We start from the raw sequence: 16,173 nt of genomic DNA, 5'->3' as shown, positions 1-16,173 counted from the left end.
ATGTATTTGGTCAACACCGGCCCAGGAGGACACTACGCATTCATGCATTTAGCCCAGTGAACGCTAACCGAGAGAGTACCCACATGTACGTGGTCAACACCGGCCCAGGAGGACACTTAGCATTCATGCATTTAGCCCAGTGAACGCTAACCCAGAGAGCACCCACATGTACGTGGTCAACACCGGCCCAGGAGGACACTAAGCATTCATGCATTTAGCCCAGTGAACGCTAACCCAGGGAGTACCCACATGTACGTGGTCAACACCGGCCCAGGAGGACACTTAGCATTCATGCATTTAGCCCAGTGAACGCTAACCGAGAGAGTACCCACATGTACGTGGTCAACACCGGCCCAGGAGGACACTTAGCATTCATGCATTTAGCCCAGTGAACGCTAACCGAGAGAGTACCCACATGTACGTGGTCAACACCGGCCAGGAGGACACTTAGCATTCATGCATTAACCCAGAGAGCACCCACATGTACGTGGTCAACACCGGCCAAGGAGGACACTTAGCATTCATGCATTTAGCCCATTGAACACTTACCCAGGGAGTACCCACATGTATGTGGTCAACACCGGCCCAGGAGGACACTTAGCATTCATGCATTAACCCAGAGAGCACCCACATGTACGTGGTCAACACCGGCCAAGGAGGACACTTAGCATTCATGCATTTAGCCCAGTGAACGCTAACCCAGGGAGTACCCACATGTACGTGGTCAACACCGGCCCAGGAGGACACTTTGCATTCATGCATTTAGCCCAGTGAACGCTAACCCAGAGAGCACCCACATGTACGTGGTCAACACCGGCCAAGGAGGACACTTAGCATTCATGCATTTAGCCCAGTGAACGCTAACCCAGAGAGCACCCACATGTACGTGGTCAACACCGGCCCAGGAGGACACTTAGCATTCATGCATTTAGCCCAGTGAACGCTAACCGAGAGAGTACCCACATGTACGTGGTCAACACCGGACCAGGAGGACACTTAGCATTCATGCATTTAGCCCAGTGAACGCTAACCCAGGGAGTACCCACATGTACGTGGTCAACACCGGCCCAGGAGGACACTTAGCATTCATGCATTTAGCCCAGTGAACGCTAACCCAGGGGAAGACACTTAGCATTCATGCATTTAGCCCAGTGAACACTAACCCAGGGGAGGACACTTAGCATTCATGCATTTAGCCCAGTGAACACTAACCCAGGGGAGGACACTTAGCATTCATGCATTTAGCCCAGTGAACACTAACCCAGGGAGGACACTTAGCATTCATGCATTTAGCCCAGTGAACGCTAACCCAGGGGAGGACACTTAGCATTCATGCATTTAGCCCAGTGAACGCTAACCGAGAGAGTACCCACATGTACGTGGTCAACACCGGCCCAGGAGGACACTTAGCATTCATGCATTTAGCCCAGTGAACGCTAACCGAGAGAGTACCCACATGTACGTGGTCAACACCGGCCAGGAGGACACTTAGCATTCATGCATTTAGCCCAGTGAACACTTACCCAGGGAGTACCCACATGTATGTGGTCAACACCGGCCCAGGAGGACACTTAGCATTCATGCATTAACCCAGAGAGCACCCACATGTACGTGGTCAACACCGGCCCAGGAGGACACTTAGCATTCATGCATTTAGCCCAGTGAACGCTAACCCAGAGAGCACCCACATGTACGTGGTCAACACCGGCCCAGGAGGACACTAAGCATTCATGCATTTAGCCCAGTGAACGCTAACCCAGGGAGTACCCACATGTACGTGGTCAACACCGGCCCAGGAGGACACTTAGCATTCATGCATTTAGCCCAGTGAACGCTAACCCAGGGAGTACCCACATGTATGTGGTCAACACCGGCCAGGAGGACACTTAGCATTCATGCATTTAGCCCAGTGAACGCTAACCCAGGGAGTACCCACGTGTACGTGGTCAACACCGGCCAGGAGGACACTTAGCATTCATGCATTTAGCCCAGTGAACACTTACCCAGGGAGTACCCACATGTACGTGGTCAACACCGGCCCAGGAGGACACTTAGCATTCATGCATTTAGCCCAGTGAATGCTAACCCAGGGAGTACCCACATGTACGTGGTCAACACCCGGTCCATGGTGAACACTCAGAGCACTATGTTTGCATCTTTGAACAGTGTTTGGAGGGTTTGACTGGAAGGTTTAAAAACATTTTGGCCATGGCTGCCCACCCTAAGTTTTAAATTATGTTAGTACAGGAGACGTTTGTGCAGCCAAGCCCCTGGTCATGTCACCCATCAATGAATAACATCATCATAATAACATCATTAAAAGGAGCAATTTCAGTCATTTCTGTTTCAACAGTTCGTTTTTAACCATGATTAATTGCCAGATAAAAATGGGAAATGCTTTTGTTCTTAAGTGACATAGAATTCAACAATTTATGCTTAGCTTGCCACAGTAAAGTGTGAGCCATTGTGTGTAAGAAATTTGTTTAGCTACACTTTCGGAAAACTTAACTAAATGCTTGTGCTTTAAGTCTTGTCCCAGATAAGCCTGTGCAGTTTGATAAGGTTAATTAGGGATAAACTTTCCCCCCAAACTAAGCCTGTGCAGTTTGATAAGGCTAATTAGGGAAAAACTTTCCCACAAACTAGATTTTTATTTAGAAGAGAAACTAAATATTCCATTTAAACAGAAAGTGTTGTCCCTGATTAGCCTGTGCAGACTGCACAGGCTAATCTGGGACGACACTTAACGCCAATGCTTAATACCATTCGCAGATTAATGCGATGGCCAACCGTGCACAAGGCAAGGGATATGAGAATGAGGCCAACTACAGTGACATCAAGTTCCACTTCATCGGCATAGAGAACATCCACGTCATGAGGGGCAGTCTGCAGAAACTAGTGGACGGTAGGTGGGCTGCAATCTTGTGTCATAATTAGTTTTAGTTTAAACCTATTTATTTTAGCTTGATTGCATCAAAAGCCTGAGGCTTATTGGAGGGCTCTTGAGTCTGTTTCCTGTGCCGAGAAGCAGTACTTGGGGCCTTTATGGAAGATGTAAAGAACGCTTCTGAATCGAAATCGAACCCGTGCCCTCCCGGTCATAATTAGGCCCATTGCAACTAAACTCATCTTTTTTCTCTGAGATATGCATTTTGAGCCATTTGTTATCGCGTAGAAAATCAAATTAAATTAAAGACTTTCCTTACTTGATTCAAGGTTTAAAGGCTTCTTTTCCAACCCTAATATTCATGTATTGATAAGCAGCAAACAGCATAAAACCTGAACAGACTGCAAATTATTTGCAAGCTGTTCTGGTTTAATGCTGGCTGCATTTAACCATTTTCATTTTGCTTCTGAGCAGGAAAGGGTTAAGGACAAAATCTGTACTGATGTCATGCTTACATGTCTGTACTGATTTCATGCTTACATGCACAATTGAGGACAAAATCTCTACTGATGTCATGCTTACTGATGTCATGCTTACATGCAGGGTTGAGGACAAAATCTGTACTGATGTCATGCCTACATACTGATGTCATGCTTACATGCACAATTTTTATATGAAAGCAATTGTTTTGCATTCATTTGAACTCTGTTATAAATATGAATGTCTTCTCATTCTTTATAATAATAAATCACAATGAATAGCCACAAGCAATATTATGATTTAATTGATTTTACTTCTCACTGGAGATTATTTGTGGATAATTGTAATTGTTCTCGCTCAATTTAATCCCTAAATTGTGCTTTTGCTCATGTTGCTTTTACTGAATTATATGTAATGTTACCAAATCAACTTGACAGGGCCACTCATGCAGATATTTAAGGATGCTATTCATTTAGGAACGATGTGTTGACAGTTCTTTTAAATTTCTTCTTTTATGCAGGTCATATTGCTCTTACATTCCAATATTCTCTATGAACTATGATCTTTGTTTGACCTTCAGTATGTGAACTCAAGAACCCGTCCATGAGTTCATTCCTGTCTGGTTTGGAGGCCAGTGGTTGGCTGAAACACATACAGGCCGTGCTGGAAACATCTGTGTTCATTGCCAAGGTCAGTGAAGACAAATATTCATCTCTCCCAGTTCTAGATTTTTCCCCTGTCCGCCCCAGAAAATGGAGTTGGGAGACATCTGTGGTTTTCAAATACTAGACTGGTACTTAACTTCTTCACATGAGCATTTTGGTATTTAAAAACTGGTCTTAATGCATGTTTGCACAGTGTCATCTCATATTAGACTGTGCAGTTTGCACAGGCTAATAAGGGACAACATTGTCCACTTTTATGGAGTTGTTAGTTTCAAGGAGGTCTGTTCGAAATGAAAATCTAGTAGAGAGGGAAAGTGTCCTCCCTGATTAGTGTGTGCAGACTGCACAGGCTTATCTGGGACGACACCACACATACCCATTAAGCTCCTTTTACCAAGACCAAGGCTAAACTCATTTGTAATTAACACGTATTTCTTGTGATTGCATGCAGGCTGTGTTGGAGGGTATCAGTGTGCTGGTGCACTGTTCTGACGGCTGGGACCGCACCGCCCAGACCTGCTCCCTCGCCTCACTCATGCTGGACCCTTACTACAGAACCATACAGGGATTTATGGTGAGGGGCTACTAGCAAAATGAGACTTGCTCTAGGAAAACAGGGCTTAATGCATGTGCACACATTTTTTTCCCATATTATTCTGTGCAGTAGGCACAGGCTTATCATGGACGACACTTTCCATTTTCATGGAATTTATTCTTTATAGGAAGTTTCTTCTTCCCTTTAATAAAGAAAGTCCAGCTGAGGCAGCGTGCACAGGCTAATGAGGCACGATTCCTTACGCACATGCATTAAGCCACTTACCCTGTGCAAGTCTCAATTCTTTGTAGTCTCTTGACCAATCAGAGGCAGTGAATGATCTCCTGCTGATGCAACTGGAGTAATACTTTGTTAATGTATTTGAGTTGCAAATATTTAACTTTTTTTTGGTTTCACATTTCTATAGATTTTTTTTCGAATTTTTTATCATATGATGTTTGTTGAAACTTTATATCATATAATGTATGTTGGAATTTTTTTAATCATATAAGTAGGACCTTTGAATCATTGAATATAAGTAGGTATTTGTAATAATATCATGTAAGTAGGAATTTTAAATGATATAATGTAAGTAGGAATTTTGAATCATTGAATATAAGTAGGAACTTTGAATCATATAATGTAATTAAGAATTTTAAATCATATAGTGTTCGATGGCATTTGAATCATAGAATGTAAGTAGGTATTTGGCATTAAATAATGTAATTCAAAATCATATAATGTAAGTAGGAATTTTAAATCATATAATGTAATTAGGAATTTTGACTAATAGAATATAAGTAGGAACTTTGAATCGTATAATATGTGTAGGAATTTTGAATCATATAATGTTAGTTGAAATTTTGAATAATTAAAAGGATTTTCAATCATAAAGTGTTAGATGGAATTTTTAATAAGAGAACATATGGAGGAATTTTTAATGTAGGATGTTTGAATCATAGAATGTATGTGTTGAATGATCCTATTTTAGTTAGAATTTAGAATCTTTCCTCAACAAATAAGTAGAGAAAAATAGAGGAAAAAAACTGCTACAATAAAAATTTACATTTTCCAAATATTTCTTTTTTTTTTTAAATATTCATTGCTATTTATAAGACAAATCCTCTCCATTGAAGGCATTAATAGAGAAGGAATGGCTCTCGTTTGGCCACAAATTCACAGACCGGTGCGGATTTCTGGGCTCTGTTGACGTCAAGGAAACGTCACCTGTGTTCACCCAGTTTCTCGAGGCCGTGTGGCAGATGACTCAGCAGTTTCCGTGTGCGTTCCAGTACAATGAGCGCTTCCTGCTCACACTCCACGACCACCTGTACTCCTGCCAGTTTGGGACGTTTATTGGAAACTGCCAGAAGGACCGCCTGGACTTGAAGTACGAGTTATCTTGAAATAGTAATGCTTATTAATGTTATCTGTCTCAAATGATGAGTACTCAAAAAACAGATGTATTAGCTGTACGAGTTTTCTTCAATATTGTTATTTAGCTTTGAATTTGTGTAAATGTAGTATGATATTGGTCATTTTGACAATCTGTTGACAAGTCCTTTTGAAATAGCATATGATGTTGTTTTTACAAAATACGTTTATTTTATTAGGATAATTTGAAAAAGAAATTTTGATATGTTATTGTACAACTCATGTACCATCTTTTAAAAAGTTTTTAATGAATACTCATGAAAAAAGGGAAGATAACCTTGTATTACATGATTTTCAGGTTATCAGAGCGCACATACTCGCTGTGGGGCTACCTTAACAAGCGCTCCAGTGAGTTCCTGAATCCACTTTTCAAGAAGGAGTATGAGGTCACCATGCCTGTCCTCATTCCTAAAGTGTACCCTCAGTGTATCAAGTGAGTGATGTACTAGTGGCACCATGCCTGTCCTCATTCCTAAAGTGTACCCACAGTGTATCAAGTGAGTGATGTACTAGTGTCACCATGCCTATCTTCATTCCTAAAGTGTACCCACAGTGTATCAAGTGAGTGATGTACAAGTGTCACCATGCCTGTCATTCCTAAAGTGTATCCACAGTGTATCAAGTGAGTAATATACAAGTGTCACCATGCCTGTCCTCATTCCTAAAGTGTACCCACAGTGTATCAAGTGAGTGATGTACAAGTGTCACCATGCCTATCCTCATTCCTAAAGTGTACCCACAGTGTATCAAGTGAGTGATGTACAAGTGTCACCATGCCTGTCCTCATTCCTAAAGTGTACCCACATTGTATCAAGTGAGTGATGTACAAGTGTCACCATGCCTATCCTCATTCCTAAAGTGTACCCACAGTGAATCAAGTGAGTGATGTACAAGTGTCACCCTGCCTGTCCTCATTCCTAAAGTGTACCCACAGTGAATCAAGTGAGTAATGTACAAAGGTCAACATGCCTGTCCTCATTCCTAAAGTGTAACCACAGTGTATCAAGTGAGTGATGTACTAGTGTCACCATGCCTGTCCTCATTCCTAAAGTGTACCCACAATGTATCAAGTGAGTAATATACAAGTGTCACCATGCCTGTCCTCATTCCTAAAGTGTACCCACAATGTATCAAGTGAGTAATATACAAGTGTCACCATGCCTGTCCTCATTCCTAAAGTGTACCCACAGTGTATCAAGTCAGTAATATACAAGTGTCACCATGCCTGTCCTCATTCCTAAAGTGTACCCACGGTGTATCAAGTGAGTAATATACAAGTGTCACCATGCCTGTCCTCATTCCTAAAGTGTATCCACAATGTATCAAGTGAGTAATATACAAGTGTCACCATGCCTGTCCTTATTCCTTAAGTGTATCCACAGTGTATCAAGTGAGTGATATACAAGTGTCACCATGCCTATCCTCATTCCTAAAGTGTATCCACAGTGTATCAAGTGAGTAATGTATAAGTGTCACCATGCCTATCCTCATTTCTAAAGTGTACCCTCAGTGTATCAAGTGAGTAATATACAAGTGTCACCATGCCTGTCCTCATTCCTAAAGAGTACCCACAGTGTATCAAGTGAGTGATGTACAAGTGTCACCATGCCTGTCCTCATTCCTAAAGTGTACCCACAGTGTATCAAGTGAGTGATGTACTAGTGTCACCATGCCTGTCCTCATTCCTAAAGTGTACCAACAGTGTATCAAGTAAGTGATGTACTAGTGGCACCATGCCTATCCTCATTCCTAAAGTGTACCCACAGTGTATCAAGTGAGTAATGTACAAGTGTCACCATGCCTGTCCTCATTCCTAAAGTGTACCCATAGTGTATCAAGTGAGTGATGTACTAGTGTCACCATGCCTGTCCTCATTCCTAAAGTGTACACACAGTGTATCAAGTGAGTGATGTACTTGTGTCACCATGCCTGTCCTCATTCCTTAAGTGTACCCACAGTGTATCAAGTGAGTGATGCACTAGTGTCACCATGCCTATCTTCATTCCTAAAGTGTACCCACAGTGTATCAAGTGAGTAATGTACAAGTGTCACCATGCCTGTCCTCATTCCTAAAGTGTACCCATAGTGTATCAAGTGAGTGATGCACTAGTGTCACCGTGCCTGTCCTTATTCCTAAAGTGTACCCACAGTGTATCAAGTGAGTGATGCACTAGTGTCACCATGCCTGTCCTCATTCCTAAAGTGTACCCACAATGTATAAAGTGAGTGATGCACTAGTGTGACCATGCCTATCCTCATTCCTAAAGTGTACCCACAATGTATCAAGTGAGTGATGCACCAGTGTCACCATGCCTGTCCTCATTCCTAAAGTGTACCCACAATGTATTATGTGAGTGATGTACTTGTGTCACCCTGCCTGTCCTCATTCCTAAAGTGTATCAAGTGAGTGATGTACAAGTGTCACCATGCCTGCCCTCATTCCTAAAGTGTACCCATAGTGTATTAAGTGAGTGATATACAAGAGTCATCATGCCTATCCTCATTCCTAAAGTGTACCCACAGTGTATCAAGTGAGTAATGTACAAATGTCACCATGCCTGTCCTAATTCCTAAAGAGTGCCCACAGTGTATCAAGTGAGTAATATACAAGTGTCACCATGCCTGTCCTCATTCCTAAAATGAACCCACAATGTATCATGTGAGTAATATACAAGTGTCACCAAGCCTGTCCTCATTCCTAAAGAGTACCCACAGTGTATCAAGTGAGTGATGTACAAGTGTCACCATGCCTGTCCTCATTCCTAAAGTGTACCAACAGTGTATCAAGTAAGTGATGTACTAGTGTCACCATGCCTATCCTCATTCCTAAAGTGTACCCACAGTGTATCAAGTGAGTGATGTACAAGTGTCACCATGCCTGTCCTCATTCCTAAAGTGTAACCACAGTGTATCAAGTGAGTGATGCACTAGTGTCACCATGCCTGTCTTCATTCCTAAAGTGTACCCACAGTGTATCAAGTGAGTGATGCACTAGTGTCACCATGCCTGTCCTCATTCCTAAAGTGTACCCACAATGTATCAAGTGAGTGATGCACTAGTGTCACCATGCCTGTCCTCATTCCTAAAGTGTACCCACAGTGTATCAAGTGAGTGATGCACTAGTGTCACCATGCCTGTCCTCATTCCTAAAGTGTACCCACAATGTATAAAGTGAGTGATGCACTAGTGTGACCATGCCTATCCTCATTCCTAAAGTGTACCCACAATGTATCAAGTGAGTGATGCACTAGTGTCACCATGCCTGTCCTCATTCCTAAAGTGTACCCACAATGTATTATGTGAGTGATGTACTTGTGTCACCCTGCCTGTCCTCATTCCTAAAGTGTATCAAGTGAGTGATGTACAAGTGTCACCATGCCTGCCCTCATTCCTAAAGTGTACCCACAGTGTATCAAGTGAGTGATGTACAAGAGTCACCATGCCTATCCTCATTCCTAAAGTGTACCCACAGTGTATCAAGTGAGTGATGTACAAGAGTCACCATGCCTATCCTCATTCCTAAAGTGTACCCACAGTGTATCAAGTGAGTAATGTACAAATGTCACCATGCCTGTCCTCATTCCTAAAGAGTGCCCACAGTGTATCAAGTGAGTAATATACAAGTGTCACCATGCCTGTCCTCATTCCTAAAGTGTACCCACAATGTTTCAAGTGAGTAATATACAAGTGTCACCAAGCCTGTCCTCATTCCTAAAGAGTACCCACAGTGTATCAAGTGAGTGATGTACAAGTGTCACCATGCCTGTCCTCATTCCTAAAGTGTACCCACAGTGTATCAAGTGAGTGATGTACAAGTGTCAACATGCCTGTCCTCATTCCTAAAGTGTACCCACAGTGTATCAAGTGAGTGATGTACAAGTGTCAACATGTCTGTCCTCATTCCTAAAGTGTACCCACAGTGTATCAAGTGAGTGATGCACTAGTGTCACCATGCCTGTCCTCATTCCTAAAGAGTACCCACAGTATATCAAGTGAGTGATGTAATAGTGTCACCATGCCTGTCCTCATTCCTAAAGTGTATCTACAGTGTATCAAGTGAGTGATGTACTAGTGTCACCATTCCTGTCTTCATTCCTAAAGTGTATCCACAGTGTATCAAGTGAGTGATGTACTTGTGTCACCCTGCCTGTCCTCATTCCTAAAGTGTACCCTCAGTGTATCAAGTGAGTAATGTACAAGTGTCATCATGCCTGTCCTCATTCCTAAAGTGTACCCACAGTGTATCAAGTGAGTGATGTACTAGTGTCACCCTGCCTGTCCTCATTTCTAAAGTGTACCCACAGTGTATCAAGTGAGTGATGTACTAGTGTCACCATTCCTGTCCGCATTCCTAAGGTGTACCCACAGTGTATCAAGTGAGTGATGTACTAGTGTCACCATGCCTGTCTCGATTCCTAAAGTGTACCCACAATGTATCAAGTGAGTGATGCACTAGTGTCACCATGCCTGTCCTCATTCCTAAAGTGTACCCACAATGTATTATGTGAGTGATGTACTTGTGTCACCCTGCCTGTCCTCATTCCTAAAGTGTACCCACATTGTATCAAGTCAGTAATGTACAAATGTCACCATGCCTGACCTCATTCCTAAAGAGTGCCCACAGTGTATCAAGTGAGTTATATACAAGTGTCACCATGCCTGTCCTCATTCCTAAAGTGTACCCACAGTGTATCAAGTGAGTCACCATGCCTGTCCTCATTCCTAAAGAGTACCCACAGTGTATCAAGTGAGTGATGTACAAGTGTCACCATGCCTGTCCTCATTCCTAAAGTGTACCCACAGTGTATCAAGTGAGTGATGTACAAGTGTCAACATGCCTGTCCTCATTCCTAAAGTGTACCCACAGTGTATCAAGTGAGTGATGTACAAGTGTCAACATGCCTGTCCTCATTCCTAAAGTGTACCCACAGTGTATCAAGTGAGTGATGTACTAGTGTCACCATGCCTGTCCTCATTCCTAAAGTGTACCCACAGTGTATCAAGTGAGTGATGTACTAGTGTCACCATTCCTGTCTGCATTCCTAAAGTGTACCCACAGTGTATCAAGTGAGTGATGTACTAGTGTCACCATGCCTGTGTTCATTCCTAAAGTGTGCCCACAGTGTATCAAGTGAGTGATGTACTAGTGTCACCATTCCTGTCCGCATTCCTAAAGTGTACCCACAGTGTATTAAGTAAGTGATGTACTAGTGGCACCATGCCTGTCCTCATTCCTAAAGTGTATCCACAGTGTATCAAGTGAGTAATGTACAAGTGTCACCATGCCTGTCCTCATTCCTAAAGTGTAACCACAGTGTATCAAGTGAGTGATGAACTAGTGTCACCCTGCCTGTCCTCATTCCTAAAGTGTACCCATAGTGTATCAAGTGAGTGATTCACTAGTGTCACCATGCCTGTCCTCATTCCTAAAGTGTACCCACAATGTATAAAGTGAGTGATGCACTAGTGTCACCATGCCTATCCTCATTCCTAAAGTGTACCCACAATGTATCAAGTGAGTGATGCACTAGTGTCACCATGCCTGTCCTCATTCCTAAAGTGTACCCACAATGTTTATTTGAGTGATGTACTTGTGTCACCCTGCCTGTCCTCATTCCTAAAGTGTATCAAGTGAGTGATGTACAAGTGTCACCATGCCTGCCCTCATTCCTAAAGTGTACCCATAGTGTATTAAGTGAGTGATATACAAGAGTCACCATGCCTATCCTCATTCCTAAAGTGTACCCACAGTGTATCAAGTGAGTAATGTACAAATGTCACCATGCCTGTCCTCATTCCTAAAGAGTGCCCACAGTGTATCAAGTGAGTAATATACAAGTGTCACCATGCCTGTCCTCATTCCTAAAGTGTACCCACACTGTATCAAGTGAGTAATATACAAGTGTCACCAAGCCTGTCCTCATTCCTAAAGAGTACCCACAGTGTATCAAGTGAGTGATGTACAAGTGTCACCATGCCTGTCCTCATTCCTAAAGTGTACCCACAGTGTATCAAGTGAGTGATGTACAAGTGTCAACTTGCCTGTCCTCATTCCTAAAGTGTAGTGTCACCATGCCTGTCCTCATTCCTAAAGTGTATCTACAGTGTATCAAGTGAGTGATGTACTAGTGTCACCATTCCTGTCTTCATTCCTAAAGTGTATCCACAGTGTATCAAGTGAGTGATGTACTTGTGTCACCCTGCCTGTCCTCATTCCTAAAGTGTATCAAGTGAGTGATGTTCAAGTGTCACCATGCCTGTCCTCATTCCTAAAGTGTACCCTCAGTGTATCAAGTGAGTAATGTACAAGTGTCACCATGCCTGTCCTCATTCCTAAAGTGTACCCACAGTGTATCAAGTGAGTGATGTACTAGTGTCACCCTGCCTGTCCTCATTTCTAAAGTGTACCCACAGTGTATCAAGTGAGTGATGTACTAGTGTCACCATTCCTGTCCGCATTCCTAAAGTGTACCCACATTGTATCAAGTGAGTGATGTACTAGTGTCACCATGCCTGTCTTCATTCCTAAAGTGTACCCACAATGTATCAAGTGAGTGATGCACTAGTGTCACCATGCCTGTCCTCATTCCTAAAGTGTACCCACCATGTATTATGTGAGTCAGTGCCCCAGATAAGCTGCGTATCTGCGTCTTTCACCCTATTAAAATGTTTAAAAATGCATAGAAATACAATATCATGCGTATTGAAAGCGCAACCGATTTGACTTTTACGCAAATTCGTCAAATTTGTTGCGTACGATACAAAAGCTTCGATCAAAAATGCTTTGCTCATTTAAGGTATTTTTTCTTTGGAATTATTATCGTAACGCTGTGACGCTTACATTCAGCAAGCTCAGCAAACGGTCATAGTTATTCAAACGCTATGCGGACTGCATTTTATAGTTAAATTAAGCGTCTGACCAGATTAGTTACGACGACAAACATGCGTTTTCAATCTGACTTAATTCGTCGCTCATTGTGCATGTATTTGTAAAGCGTCTGTACTTTTAGTTTCTATTACAATGCGAAATAAAAATGGCTGAGAGAGGTCGAAAGACGTCCGAGATTTTTGCGCCAAAATATTAGCCGATCACAAACTTTTTCGAATCAAGAAAGCAAGAGCCAATAAGTGCCGAATCATTTGTGTTATCGGTTTTGTTAGAAACTGTGTATACAGCAGTTTAGTTGACATCCAAAAAACATGATGGAAAGTCTGTGACTGAACAAACCTGTCAAAAGTATAAAAAGGCATGTCCTTGGTTAGAAATTGTCGACATTTTTTAAGTTTATATCATGGACAGTTTCAAGGATTAAAGATATTACGAAACATAAGTTTATTAAAATTTATGATGATAGTTTACAGTTCTATTGAATCAATACAAGTGTGCAGCGTCAACAGAAGTAAATCAGTAATTATTTTAAGGTATGCATTTTTATTACTCATTTCACTCTATTTGAAGAATGGAATCACCCTATTTTTCAAAATCAATGGGTGAAAACCCTATTTCCCAAATAATTATCTGGGGCACTGATGTGAGTGATGTACTTGTGTCACCCTGCCTGTCCTCATTCCTAAAGTGTACCCACATTGTATCAAGTCAGTAATGTACAAATGTCACCATGCCTGTCCTCATTCCTAAAGAGTGCCCACAGTGTATCAAGTGAGTAATATACAAGTGTCAACATGCCTGTCCTCATTCCTAAAGAGTACCCACAGTGTATCAAGTGAGTAATATACAAGTGTCACCATGCCTGTCCTCATTCCTAAAGTGTACCCACAGTGTATCAAGTGAGTGATGTACAAGTGTCACCAAGCCTGTCCTCATTCCTAAAGTGTACCCACAGTGTATCAAGTGAGTGATGTACAAGTGTCAACATGCCTGTCCTCATTCCTAAAGTGTACCCACAGTGTATCAAGTGAGTGATGTACAAGTGTCAACATGCCTGTCCTCATTCCTAAAGTGTACCCACAGTGTATCAAGTGAGTGATGTACTAGTGTCACCCTGCCTGTCCTCATTCCTAAAGTGTACCCACAGTGTATCAAGTGAGTGATGTACTAGTGTCACCATTCCTGTCCGTATTCCTAAAGTGTACCCACAGTGTATCAAGTGAGTGATGTACTAGTGTCACCATGCCTGTGTTTATTCCTAAAGTGTGCCCACAGTGTATCAAGTGAGTGATGTACTAGTGTCACCATTCCTGTCCGCATTCCTAAAGTGTACCCACAGTGATTTAAGTAAGTGATGTTATAGTGGCACCATGCCAGTCCTCATTCCTAAAGTGTATCCACAGTGTATCAAGTGAGTAATGTACAAGTGTCACCATGCCTGTCCTCATTCCTAAAGTGTACCCACAGTGTATCAAGTGAGTGATGAACTAGTGTCACCCTGCCTGTCCTCATTCCTAAAGTGTACCCATAGTGTATCAAGTGAGTGATGTACTAGTATCACCATTTCTGTCCTCATTTCTAAAGTGTACCCACAGTGTATCAAGTGAGTGATGTACTAGTGTCACCCTGCCTGTCCTCATTCCTAAAGTGTACCCACAGTGTGTCATGTGAGTGATGAACTAGTGTCACCATGCCTGTCCCCATTCCTAAAGTGAACCCACAGAGTATCAAATGATTTACTGGTGCCATCATGCCTGTCCTAATTCCTAAAGTGTACCCACAGTGTATCAAGTGAGTGATGTATTAGTGTCACCATGCCTGTCCTCATTCCTAAAGTGTACCCACAGTGTATCAAGTGAGTGATGTACTAGTGTCACCATTCCTGTCCGCATTCCTAAAGTGTACCCACAGTGTATCAAGTGAGTACTGTACTAGTGTCACCATGCCTGTCTTCATTCCTAAACTGTACCCACAGTGTATCAAGTGAGTGATGTACTAGTGTCACCATGCCCGTCCTCATTCCTAAAGTGTACCCACAGTGTATTAAGTAAGTGATGTACAAGTGTCACCATGCCTGTCCTCATTCCTAAAGTGTACCCACAGTGTAACAAGTGAGTGATGTACTAGTGTCACCATTCCTGTCCTCATTCCTAAAGTGTACCCACATTGTATAAAGTGAGTGATGTACTAGTGTCACCATGCCTGTCCTCATTCCTAAAGTGTACCCACATTGTATAAAGTGAGTGTTGTACTAGTGTCACCATGCCTGTCCTCATTCCTAAAGTGTACCCACAGTGCATCAAGTGAGTACTGTTCTAGTGTCACCATGCCTGTCCTCATTCCTAAAGTGTACCCACAGTGCATCAAGTGAGTACTGTACTAGTGTCACCATGCCTGTCCTCATTCCTAAAGTGTACCCACAGTGCATCAAGTGAGTACTGTACTAGTGTCACCATGCCTGTCCTCATTCCTAAAGTGTACCCACAGTGTATCAAGTGAGTAATGTACTAGTGTCACCGGGCCTGTCCTCATTTCTAAAGTGTACACATAGTGTATCAAATGAGTGATGTACTAGTGTCACCATGCCTGTCATTCCTAAAGTGTACCCACAGTGTATCAAGTGAGTGATTAACTAGTGTCACCATGCCTGTCATTCCTAAAGTGTACCCACAATGTATCAAGTGAGTGATGTACTACCATCATTCAGTTTATGACTTAACCCTAATCTCTAAAGACTAACTGCATTAAATCTCTTTATTCCTTTAGTCAAACTGTATTGTATTGAGTGAGTGATGTACTACCCACAGTGTATCAAGTGAGTGATGTACTACCCACAGTGTATCAAGTGAGTCATGTACTACCCACAGCGTAACAAGTGATTGATGTACTACCATCATTTAGTTTATGACTTGACCCTCATTCCTGAAGTCTAACTGCATTATATCCCCTCTTTCCTTAAGTCAAACTGCATTTTATCAAGTGAGTGATGCACTAGAGTCATTCAGTTAATTAATGATTTCTCTAAGAATTTGAGCCAAGTCATGCGAAAATGGGTAGGATTCCATATGCGGACTCACTTGCACAATCTAGTCAGGAGTTATCTTGTCTAATGTAAATTAATCCAAGGTTTTGTGGTCTCATTCATGGACATGTTAGGTCCTGGCCAGATTGCATAAATGAGCAGGCTGGTCTTGGAGTTGTGCTGTCCACGTATGGCAGAAAACCCAATTTCCTATTACATGGGTTTTCATTCGTGTTCTAATGTATCATCAGTTAAACATTT

The 16,173-nt window shown here is 42.3% G+C and overlaps 1 protein-coding gene across 2 annotated transcripts in view; it reads left to right on the top strand.

The window, feature by feature from the left end:
• Positions 1–16,173, top strand: part of LOC127877235 (myotubularin-related protein 6-like) — an 83,107-nt gene that overhangs the window by 59,099 nt on the left and 7,835 nt on the right. For both annotated transcript variants that reach the window (XM_052422919.1, XM_052422920.1), the window contains exons 7-11: positions 2,773–2,905; positions 3,948–4,057; positions 4,484–4,606; positions 5,704–5,957; positions 6,300–6,434. In XM_052422919.1, the coding sequence (XP_052278879.1) occupies positions 2,773–2,905; positions 3,948–4,057; positions 4,484–4,606; positions 5,704–5,957; positions 6,300–6,434 (755 nt within the window). The remainder of the gene's footprint in view (positions 1–2,772; positions 2,906–3,947; positions 4,058–4,483; positions 4,607–5,703; positions 5,958–6,299; positions 6,435–16,173) is intronic.

The sequence above is a fragment of the Dreissena polymorpha genome, chromosome 4, assembly GCF_020536995.1.
Source record: "Dreissena polymorpha isolate Duluth1 chromosome 4, UMN_Dpol_1.0, whole genome shotgun sequence".
Classification (NCBI taxonomy): domain Eukaryota; kingdom Metazoa; phylum Mollusca; class Bivalvia; order Myida; family Dreissenidae; genus Dreissena; species Dreissena polymorpha.
Note: the sequence above shows the minus strand (reverse complement) of the source record. Positions and strands in the feature narration are given on the sequence as shown.